The sequence below is a fragment of the Aedes aegypti genome, chromosome 3, assembly GCF_002204515.2.
Source record: "Aedes aegypti strain LVP_AGWG chromosome 3, AaegL5.0 Primary Assembly, whole genome shotgun sequence".
Taxonomy (NCBI): Eukaryota; Metazoa; Arthropoda; class Insecta; order Diptera; family Culicidae; genus Aedes; species Aedes aegypti.
In genome coordinates this window covers 104,912,325-104,924,916 of record NC_035109.1, presented here as the reverse complement: position 1 = coordinate 104,924,916, position 12,592 = coordinate 104,912,325, and the positions used below count along the sequence as shown (strand labels likewise).

Here is a 12,592-nt window from a genome sequence, read left to right as displayed (position 1 = left end):
TCGGTAAAACATGTATGATTTTTATCAAGAATCTCTTTAAACAATATTCGGGAAAGAAATCATGGAAGAATCCTGGATAGTTTATGGAAAATTTAAAGCACAGCCCCAAAAAAATTACCAAGAGAAATGTCTATAGAAATATCATGATAATCGAAGAATAATAAAATAGATGAATTTCAAGGTTGAGTGACAAAACGTCGAAAGACAAAATGTCGAATGCCAAAACGTCGAATGCCAAAACGTCGAAAGGACAAAACGTCGAAGGGACAAAACGTCGAATGGACAAAACGTCGAAAGACAAAATGTCGAATTCCAAAACGTCGAATGCCAAAGCGTCGAAGGGACAAAACGTCGAATGGATAAAACGTCTAAAGTGCAGTATGTCGAAAAGAAAAAAATACGAGTTTTTCTTGCAAAACGTTGACCTTGATTAATAAGAAAAGCGGAGATAATCAATAAAAATGTAGTTTCAAATCCAAACGCTTAACAATGTTTTAACAGTTAAGGCCGTGAAAAATACTTTTCTTCCGATGTTATCATCGTAATTTTGTAAGTTTTGGCTGGTCTTGGAAGGTAGACCAAAAATATCAAATTGAAAATATCCAAAACTTATTATTACGCGTTGCAAGAAAAATTTTGATTCCTGGAAAATCACGAACGATCCATCTGAAAATTTTCCACCAAATTCATCGTAGTGACCCCTGATTTTCCATTATTTATTTGCTGCCACTTAGGACTTTGAGCAGTTCCTGTCACATGCAAAGAAATGAATGCTACAAATACATCTGAAAAGAAATTTGGAATACAAACCGTTCAATCCAATCCAAAAAGATGATTTTAGTAACTGGATCGACAGTGACTCAACAATCAATTTAAACGAAACAGAATATTTATGTGTGCTGCTTGCCTTCCATACCCTTTCCATTAAAGACACTATTCAGAACATATTTCCGATGCATTCACAAATAGATTAACGTTGTAAGGTAGGGGGTCAGTATCCTCGAGGATGGTTTCAATGGCCCTGAAATCAGTACTGAAATTGCAATCAGTAGTTTGCAAGGAAAATCTGCCGTGATTCACCCATCATTATGTTTACTTGCTGAGAAAAAACTGCACTGCTTACTGAGGTTCATTTGCTCTATGCGGAGATTGCTCGCTGCGCGTTATTTCCGCGAAGGAATCCAAATTTTTAAATTTCCCCGCAATATTTAGTGTTTAAACGATATGACTATAGCCGATCTCTATAAAAAATCATGCTGTCAAATGTATAGAAATCAATTGTATAGTACATATTAAAAAAATTCTGAAATGTTCCTGAAATGAAAATCCTGATGAAGAACATATGTTTTGGTAAAGCAAGTTATTAAATCGATTCAATGGTACCTATTCGATAAAAGAATGAGTATTTTTTTAAAGAATAAAGAATTCAATAATTATCAAAAGTTAAATAGTATATATGATAAAATTGATGTCAAAGGCTTCTTCAAAAAATGAGTGTGTTTCATAAAAATGAATAATTTATCAACCGATAGCTTAACCAGTAGCAAATCCAATTTACCTGCGAACAATTGCTAACTGGTACATCTATTTTTGAGAAGTTATTTAACCGTAAAATATCCACGAATAAAAAAAATTAAGCCCCTTGGGGTAAACAATAATGTTTTAATAAAACCAAATAATCTATAGAAAAATTCTCACGCTCCATATATACAAAACAGGTGTAATTTCCACATATCGAAACATATTGCTTTGGTGGAAATTAAAATTTAGTTCGCCCACGAATTGTAGAAAAAAGGAAAAATGTAAGCTCACCGGTGCGAGTTTAAACGGCTGAGGAAAGATGAAATGGGAAGGTATCATAGTGAAATTCCATGAAGATGAGAATGTTAGATATAGGAACACCAAACTACCAAACGAAATACACTTTTAGGGATGAAACACCTACTCAAGTCTATAGAAATCATGTACAACACTTTCTAATTTCATCTTGCCCCACCAGTTTTTAGTTGCCCCTGTGCACCTTACACTGTTCTTGAGATTCTCTTCATTAGCCGTTATGAGCATCCAAAGGTGCGGCGATTTTGCTTCTTAAAGTGCTTCACTGCTTCTTCTCTGGTCAGAAATGGATGTGAAATTGACATCTTACTGAAATTTTTTCTCCATGCTAACTTTGATGAAAAGTGAAAATTTTGCTGTTTCAAACGCCGTTCGCATCGCAACCATTTTTTCCCTTAGCAACGCTAGTCCTGAAAAATAACTGCTTTCGACGTTTTGTCTCTTCGACGTTTTGTCCCTTTCGATGTTTTGGGATTCGACGTTTTGGCATTCGACGTTTTGGCTTTCGACGTTTTGTCTTTCGACGTTTTGTCCCTAATCCGAATTTCAAAGCTTCCAGTGCACACTGGGCCAGTAGCATAATTTAGCCAGACAAAACCTCTAGCGCTTTAAGAGTGCATTTTTTCGGGTTGGTGTCAAAGAAGACTTATCTTGAATTTGTTTGTTCTACAATTTGATGAAAAAAGTTAGTTGAAAATTTCGCCGCATAGATGGCACTGCGATGCAAACTTTTTTGTTTTGCGTCCTAGAGCTTTCGCGTCTTCGGCAATGTTTTAGAACGTGTAAAAATACGACAAGTTATCGAAGACACCAAAGTTCTAGGACTTCAAATAACAAAGTTATGGTAAAAAATGTGCAAATCACTTAAATTTTACGTTTTTTTCTACTTTTTACGTCAAAATCGTAAAATGTTTCATTTTAACAACCATGCGTCGCTTAATTTCGATAACATGCATATACTGTATGAAAAAAAAATCTTATTTTTATATAAATATATGAATTTTCAAACAAATTATTGTAAAAATGTCATAATTTTTAACATACTCAAAAAGTTGCAAATTTTTGCAGAAACTTATCAATGATCACAAATACGCTATATTTCATCTACCAAATGTCAAAGTTTGCCGGATGTATATTTTGATATATTTGAGATATCTGAACTTAAAATAACCACCTTTTTCATATAAATAGAATAGACTTATTATTAATTTAATCATTGTACTACAAGATTGTTGACACATTGCGTCAGTCAAGTTTTATTAATCAAATACTTTTTATTAGTCAGGTGTTATGACCGCGTCGAGACAGTTCTCTCTGACATAAATCACAATTTACAAATCACTAGTATCAAAATAAAAGTATTTGATTAACAAATCTTAACTGACGCAATGTGTCAAAAATCTTGTAGAATAAAGATAAAATTTATAATAAGTCCATTCTATTTATATGAATAGATGGTTATTTTAAATTCAGATATCTATATATATATATATAAATAAAAATTGAGTGGTGTTTGTATGTCACGAAATGGCTTCCGAACGGGTCAATCGATTTGAATGATTATTTTTCCGTTTTGTTCGTCAAGTGTTCCGACGTGTTTGTGTGTATAAAAATCCCAGGATATTCACCGGGAAAGTTGGAAAAACGAGCGTGAACGGAACTGTCATTTTGTATGGGACGATCCATAGCGTTTTTCAACAGCCTACTTGATGGCAAGACTAAGTTTGCCGGGCCCACTAGTCTCAAATATATCAAAATATACATCTGGCAAACTTTGACATTTGGTAGATGAAATATAGCGTATTTCGGTACATTGATAAGTTTTTGCAAAAATTTGCAACTTTTTGAGTAAAGGTATGTTAAAAATTATGATGTTTTTACAATAATTTGTTCAAAAATTCAAATATTTATAAAAAAATAAGATTTTTTTTTTCATACAGTACATGCAGGTCATCGAAATTAATCGACGCACGTTTGTTAAAATGAAACATTTTACGATTTTGACGTAAAAAGTAGAAAAAAACGTAAAATTTAAGTGATTTACACATTTTTTACCATAACTTTGTTATTTGAAGTCCTAAAACTTTGGTGTCTTCGACAACTTGTCGTATTTTTACACGTCCTAAAACATTGCCGAAGACGCAAAAGCTCTAGGACGCAAAACAAAAAAGTTTGCATCGCAGCGCCACCTATGCGTCGAAATTTCCAACTAACTTTTATCATCAAATTGAAGACCAAACAAATTTAACACTTCAGTCGTCGCGCTGTTGTATTTTGAACAACAGTGGTGAAAAAACCTCGCTTAACGTACACAGCATCAGCTTGGTGGTTCTGACGGTGGCAAACCGCGCGACGACTGAAAGGTTAAGATAAGTCTCCTTTGACACCAACTCGAAAAAATGCACTCCTAAAGCGCTAGAGGTTTTGTCTGGCTAAATTCTGCTCCTGGCCCAGTGTGCAGTGGTCGATTTGCACTTTGCAGGAATCACCAGCTTAGACCACGGACTAGCATACAACGCCAAGTGGCACAGTCGAAATACGCTCCCAACGAAAAGTTTTCCGGACTGAAACGGAAATCGAACTCACATTCCTTGACTCAATGAGGCTAAATGCTTGGTAACGCTAGCCGCAAGGCCACAAAGCCGACAAGCTGTGGTGAAATTGACAGTCAAAACGAACTCTACTAGTGATCCTTTATAGAGAGATAAGCGGAAGTAAAATGGAATGATTTGGCAACAGACCAGCAGTGCTGGTTTTGCTCGGCGTCAAGAATGATATTGTAACACGGACATGACTTACTCATTGCTATAAAGTGTATTTTGTTTCGTTATAGATCTTTGAGCTACATAATATGATATTATCAAAACTAATAAACAGCCAAAAAAAAAAAATCAAAAACTAAAAATCGCATTGACAAAAATTCAAAGAAGTAAAACATTTCATTTTTTTGCTTCATGCAAAATTACTTTTACCGAAATAATTTCAAGCGGATTACATTACTCCTCAAGAAAAGTTCAAAACAAACATAACGCATGTTCGTTTGGCTCACACTTTGACAGCTCTCGCTGCTCGATTGGCTCACACTTTGACAGAAATGTCAGCTTCCGCGAATCTCTCTTATAAAGGATTTCCAAACTCTACAATCGAATCTCCAGAGTTCTTCTAATCTGGAATTTTGCAAAGCGTTATATGGACTCGTTTTTCAGCCAAAATTTTGAATCAAGACACGTTTTGGACTCCACTTTGCAAACTGTGGAAGAAGAAGAATAGCGAATGTCCTTCATAGCTACAATCACAGAAGGGATCACACTATAGTAGGCAAGCGTAGAGAATCACGCTACGCTGACGCCAGTGAAATTCACTTTTGTAGAAAGATGTTCAATTTCCCGCTGCATTTCCCGCATTTACAGCACTCAATAATACTACTGGTTTAGAAAATGCATGTACTCAACATAGGCTACTTGGTGAGATTCACGATTTTAGAGTACTATTAGGGCAACTGTGGGAAAAATGAACAGGGGGAGGGGGTAAAATGAACAGGTTTGTGTTTTACGGTAATTATGCTATAAATCTATGCAAAAAATAGCACCATCCTTAATCCTCAGACAAAGGAGATATTTCGATAACTCTAGCGCGATCTTCAACTGTCAAAAGCTGGAAAAGTAAACAAAAACAAAGTATGCCTCTCCGTTTTCTCATATGATGTAAATTTTCACTCGTGGAATTTAAGGGTTTTATGATTTAAATCATCAAAAGTCTATTGAACTGCGCAGCATATCATATTTTTAAAGGATTTATGATAAGTAGACGGAAATTAAAAATATTGTTATCTTCCGAATTCTTGGAATAAATGATTTGAATATGTTGATTCTTTGGGGGTAAAATGGAACACTCTAGATGGGGGTAATATGAACACCATGGCAGGACGAATACTACCGGATTTTATTTTAGATCCCGAGAGTTTTCCAAATATGGACGGCCATCCAAATGGTCGCGGCTAAACGTTCCATCGATTCCAAAATGTCTGTGAGGTATGCATTGATCATGTACCAAATGCCGAGAATCATGCCGCAACCTGTTCAATTTAAATGGTGTTCATTTTACCCCCGTTACATGTTAATTTTACCCACATGTTTGGAACATTGACTCAGCGGAAAGAAATTTTCAAAATTATAATAATGTTGATAAAACTACATTTCCATCACATTGCATAAGCATCCTTCTTCAGTTCTGAGCAATTTATAAAGAATTTGACATGAAGCAAGAAAGTTTGAAAATTGCTCAGGGTGTTCATTTTACCCCCAGTTCCCCTACCATTCCCAGCCATAACTTACAAGTGTCGTGCAAAACGAGTGCAGAAGTAGTTTATAATGATTGTTTAGCATAAAGTACATGAATAAACTTTTGGACAAGATTGTTTGTTCAATGTTTACAGATTCACACTTGAATCTCACTCAATGAGCTCTCCCGCGAGAGCAAGCTCATTAGAGATCTGCTTTAAAAATCTCATGCTTGAGTTTTTCGTGCAAAATCACTCAATCACACTCAAGCCGTCTAAAATGACTCACAAGGGAAGGTCACGATGGTGTTACACGGGGTTTTCAACCGGACTATTATTGTTAGAATCTACATGTCAAAATATGCAAAACCCCAAAGCCTTTCGGGTGATGGACCAGTTGTGTAGCCAGGAGGGTCTCTAAAAGGGGCAATTTTGTACGTATATTATATTATTAGGCTAATTGGAAATTTGACAAAAATAAATTTTTTAGTATTTATTGTGATGGTAGAGAACAGAATTGACATTAATGTATATTTGTAATGTATTTTTATGTCATTGGCGTAACTTACATGGAATATGGACACCAAAACAAATTTGGTTTAATTGAAATAGTATACCAACAAGAAACCCATCCCGATTGCGCCTATGGCATGGAAAAAATACATTTTAAACATACATCAATGTCAATTCTGTCTCTACCATCACAATAAATACTAAAAAAATCATTTTTGTCAAATTTCCAATTAGCCTAATAATATAATATACGTACAAAATTGCCCCTTTTAGAGACCCTCCTGGCTACACAACTGGTCCATCACCCGAAAGGCTTTGGGGTTTTGCATATTTTGACATGTAGATTCTAACAATAATAGTCCGGTTGAAAACCCCGTGTAACACCATCGTGACCTTCCCTTGTCAGTCATAAAGCATGTCAAAAACTCGTGAATACCGGATGATGTTCTTTACTTTAGAGAGTGTTACTATAACTCTTACAGTCTATCAAAAAATCATTGCTTTGTGTGAGTAAACTGTAGAAATATGAGACAATGCATCAAACAGATGTCCAGCAGATCCATTACGTTTTGACTGCTGAGTTGCGTGATTGATAATTCACGCATGAACAATTTCAATTGTGATATATGACAATTTGAGTTTCTCACAACACTGCCTGCCTTCCCCCTGATCGAATTGCTGACCACGCTTATGCTTCTCGGTCATATTTGGAATACTTGGTTTGCCATGACGATGCACATCAGACGACCAGGGAAAGAAATCTTTAATGAGCTTATTTGGGACTTGGATCTGGACGCAAAGTTTGGCAAGCAGTAATTGCTGAGCCAGAATTGACGCTAGAAGGACGTCAAAATGCCCGGCAACTTTGGCCGAAACGACAGACATGTGATTCTCGTTCGCTCCAAGGTGGGCGACTCTTCTTCGTTCGAAAGTAATAAATCGCGAAAATTGACGTTTATTAGGAGGTAATTAGTGCAATTTGTTTCCTATAGGGGAATTTTACCGCCAACGACAGGTCAATCTGGACCAAGAAGGAAGCTACCTGGCGGTGTTCCGACCGGTGATCATACTTGGGCAGGTGTTTGCCATTTTCCCGGTGGTTGGATATGGAGTCGCCTTGGCCGAACGTATCCAGTTCAAGTGGTGTTCCCTTCGGATGCTGTACACGATGATGTTTCAATTAGGTGGGGCGATCATGTCTGGGTTTTCACTGGCCACTTTCTGGACGACGGGAGTTGAATTTTCGAAAATTTGTGAGTAGTGTACGGTGCTTGTATGAATTGATTTGAACATAGCCTTTCCCTGTAGTATCTTGGATGTTCTTTACGATCAACCTATCGATTACGATCGGATTCACGGTGTTGGCCCGCCGATGGTCCGCCATGATGACCGAATGGGAAAACACCGAACAGAGTCTACCGTTTCGTCCTCAGCTGACGGCCAGTAATAGACGGGTTCGCCGCAAAGTGATAACCATAATGGTTACGCTCATGTTGAGTGCCTTATTCGAGCATGCTTTGGCCAAGCCTTCCGGACTCTACCGGGCGTACAAATGTGGCATCAAAGATCTTCTGGAGGCTCACCTGATGCAAGCGTTTCCGGAAATGTTCTCCTTCATCCCGTACGACATCTACGTGGGATTCGTGGCCCAGGTTGTGACCTCGGTGTTGACCTTCTACTGGAACTACGTGGATCTGTTTTTGATTGTACTCAGTATCGGATTGCGGCAAAGCGTCCGCCACGTCAACGAGATAATACTGAACTCGAAGGCACAATACCATTCGGACACGTTTTGGCATGACTACCGCAAGCATCACCAGAGAGTGTGCAATTTGGTGCACATTGTTGGTCAAAATGTAGCCTATCTGGTGGTAATTTCCTTTGCGAACAATATGTTCTTCATCTGCATTCAACTGATTGGAGTTTTGAAGTGAGTTGTATTCAAGTTATAATAATTCGATAGACTCCAAATTTCAACGATTTTCAGGCCCTATCCTGGTATCATAGTCGCGATATATGTGTGGTATTCGCTAGCTCACCTGATGACTCGAATGGTAATGGTGGCTGTATACGCTGCAGCCATTCACGACGAATCGAGAAGGATTCTGCCAACTTTTAGGACACTTCCTACGCAATATTACAGCAAAGAAGTAAGTTTCGTTTCTTTATCATTCCGATTAATCTTAATAAGATTTGACCATCGCTACATCTTCTTCGATCATTCGAATACAACTTCGCAGACTTTGCGTTTTAGGAATCTCTGGTCAACGAACTGGTAAATCTATATTGAATTAATAATGACTAAATTACTTGGATACTCAATGTCCAATGAAAATCCAAGTGAAATTGATACTACAGCATCCTACATTATGGAAACTGTTGAAGAAGCTTGTCCTCTGCGGTCAGGGAGTCGTGAGTTCGATTCTCACCGAGAAGACGTGTAAGTTTTTCGCAAATTTTACATTAATTTGTCCATTTAATCCAATTGCGAAGTATTTGTAATGTTTTTCTTAATCCATTGGTGTTTGGAGGCATATCTATATCTGTATCTCTGAAAAAAAAAACAAGAAATTCCATTCTAAAAAAAATAGATCAAGATATGATTCTTCCAAGAAAAAAGAAGTATTCGCCTGAAAACCTTTTTAGGCACTCAAAAACCGAAATCATTTCGTGCATCTGACAGCAGTCATGTAGAACGAACAGCTATCATCATCTAATCCACAGTCGTAATCGGACATTTCCCTGGAATTTATAGCTATAAAGGCAATTATCCTTTGGAATGGTCCGTTTATTCCATAGTGGAAAGATAAGAAACGAGGAAGTAATGTCCCTTGGCTGTTGGCTTTCTTCCCTCGGGAGGCACGTCCTAGAAATTGCCATTTGCCTTTTATTGCGTAAGTGTGTTGACAGGCAATGAAGAAAAAAATCACGTCAAGCCCACTAGCAACGCTGAATGGATTCGGATGTGATGCGGAATAATCCCTTTTTTCCATTCTACCCTTAGGTACAACGCTTTCATCAACAGATGGAGAACGAAACGGTAGCTTTATCTGGATTCAGATTTTTCCATCTCACGCGGAAGCTGATATTGAAGGTAATAGATTATTTAAGTGTGCCTTAGTTGTTAAGGATCGATTAATCCTCAATTTGAAAACAATTTGTTTGTTCCTTTCCAGATATCGGGTACGATTGTGACGTATGAATTGGTTCTACTTCAAGTGAACGACGCCGAAGAGAAAAACGGAGACCAGAATCCCTGCACCTAGAGATTTTCAGAAGAAATATTGTTTTCATATGTTTTTAATTCACTTTATTGGTATGATTTTAAACATGACATTAATTTCTTATATCTAGGTGTATTATGTTAGGCAACACTATCATCCTAATTTAGTAAAACTAAATTAAGCTTCTATTAACATATTACATTTCATCTGCTTCAGATGTCCTCTGATGTTTTCAGATGTTTTAGGCGACCAGTATTTTAATAAAGCTACCTGCATCTAATCCATACTGCATCAGTAAATTGTTCTGATTTTCAACAGTCTAATATTACAAATCTTGCATTCTTAAATGGCCGATGTTCAGAATGATCACACTTGTTGATATTTTGGCCTTACAATAATTAGCCAAGGACTTGAACAATTCTGATTATTGCGATGCAATTTTGGTACAAATGTAACACTCAGGAAACCAAAGGTCGCAAAACAATTAGCGTAAAAAGTCTATTATGGTTAATTGATTATTGATTGATTAATTGATTATTGATGAAACTTTGCAAATAACACAAAAGGTGATTCTGTTATTCGTACATCCTGGTTGTCTAGGCAGGCTAGGTATCCTATTAGTCGCTGCCGCCCATATTTTAGCTGTTGTCTAGAGTGTCCATTTCCCGGCCGTTTTGCTCGTCCCGGGATTCGAGACAAAAATCTATGCTTGTCCCGGGAAATCCCAGGATCCCGGGATTTATCAAATTTTCAATAAAACTAGCGGTTGAAATGGAAGTAAAAATTGAACAATACAATTTTTGATTGAAATAAACAGATAATGTAACTTTTCAAAATAATATGTTACCCAGTGAACCACGTATCGTATAAGAATGTGCATCCAAAATCACATATTCATGCAGCCAAAATCAGAATTGCACAAGATGCCATATTAAGCGTTCTCAATGTCTATACAAGTTGTATATAAATCCCCAATACGATTCATAAACGACAATCTGTGTTTACAACAAAACATGTCGTAAATAGTGCAACATAGAGTCACGTTATGTTATACAAACTGACATATCATATATCAATCCAGTAAGTATCGTATGAAATCGCAATAACTTAGCAAAAATTGCTCCCCAAACTTTGTCTATCTGCTGACGATGGGCCTCAAAGAACAACAAAGTATGAGTCGCTTTACATGAAACGTGTATTAACATTGGCAAATAATCACCCATCATAGTAACCCTTGGTGGTACAGTGGTAAGGTGCCCGATTCCTGATCCAGAGGTCCCGTGTTCGAGACTCGCAGGAAACTTTTGTTTTTTATTTTCATCCAAATTTTGTGGCATCGTATATCTGATCGCAGAAAGTCCGAATAAGTCGTGCCAAGTACGCATATAGCCTCCACTTTGGTAGGTATATAGCCTTTTCGTGCATTCTATACGATTGAATTGATTCATATAGAATGATGTATAACAAAAGTTATACCACCCAAAATGTTGACTGGGTAATTATAGCAAATCACATTTCAGATAAGACTTTCGTATTCTGCTGAAGTAACCTCACAAAAATCAAAACTTAGCTTGACTTGAACCCGTAATTGGGTTTGCTATGGATTTTTGTCAAATTCTCTATAACACTTATGAATGGAAGTATGATAAAAAGTCATAATTTTAAAGCAATTTGCTTCAAACATTTGAAAAATCATAAACACTTTAGAGCAAATGAAACGATTACAGATCATTGAAGGTACCGTAAATTCGGGTGAAATTGATCAGTAGGGTGAAATTGATCACTGTGTCACTCGATTTTATTTAATTCTAATGGAGCACAAATATCAATGTAACCCACAGTGAATGAACGTTGTTTGTCGTAAGTATGTCCAAATTGTGTGTTGTGAAGTTTTTTGCGATCAAAAATGTTCATTTCTATGAAAATAATGTAAAATTTCAAAATCTTGTACGGTGCAGAATTGACAAACATCAATAAACTTCTAGTTCTACACAAAGAATTTGGACATGGTATAATCCTGAAAGCTTGTTAGGATACTTAAGATATATCCCTAAACTAGATTTCATAACCAAAACTCGTACCAATTCATTGATTTAGTTAAAATAATTGAATTTCTGTTAGATATCAGGAAATTTCTTAGGACATTGCATACATTTAGGCGTTTTCTGCGTTATTCTTGAAATTTAAACATGAATTATTTCTATATATATTGTATTGTTAAGAATTTGGCAAGCATATTCGGATTCAGGGAGTTCAAATTCATTATGTAGAGTTATTTTGAAAACTAACAATAATCGCATTGATAAGTGATCAATTTCACCCCGAAATGAGATCTCCCGATTTTTTATTTTATACATATTTTTTAGCACTAAAATTACATTTGTTAGAAAATGTCGGTACTTGAGTCAATGAGGCTCACCTTCATACTTGTTTTTCTGCATTCAGTTGTTTGGCGTTGTCAACATTATAGAAATCAGACAAGAAAAACCGTGAAAAGTGATCAATTTCACCCGAAATTACGGTATTGTAGATAATGGTAAAAAAATACTGAAAATTATGACTGAAGTTTACTACCGTGAATCGCAAGTCAGTTCCATCTGAATTTTGGGCAAAATTGAGTTGATCAGTTTTCATTATATCATTATATCTTCTTATGATCATTTAGCTGCACTAACGAGAAATCACTTGTCTTTTTATTCAGTAACATTAGGATAAAACACCAAGTCGAATTGTCCCATAA

The 12,592-nt window shown here is 36.4% G+C and overlaps 1 protein-coding gene across 1 annotated transcript; it reads left to right on the top strand.

Moving 5' to 3' along the window:
- The first annotated feature begins 7,096 nt into the window (after positions 1-7,096).
- Positions 7,097-10,258, top strand: LOC5563649 (gustatory receptor for sugar taste 64e). The gene is made up of 6 exons (XM_001647825.2): positions 7,097-7,559; positions 7,621-7,881; positions 7,937-8,558; positions 8,616-8,778; positions 9,633-9,722; positions 9,805-10,258. Exons 1-6 carry the CDS (start codon positions 7,481-7,483, stop codon positions 9,892-9,894), a joined length of 1,305 nt encoding a protein of 434 aa, XP_001647875.1. The 5' UTR covers positions 7,097-7,480; the 3' UTR covers positions 9,895-10,258.
- Positions 10,259-12,592: the final 2,334 nt, after the last annotated feature.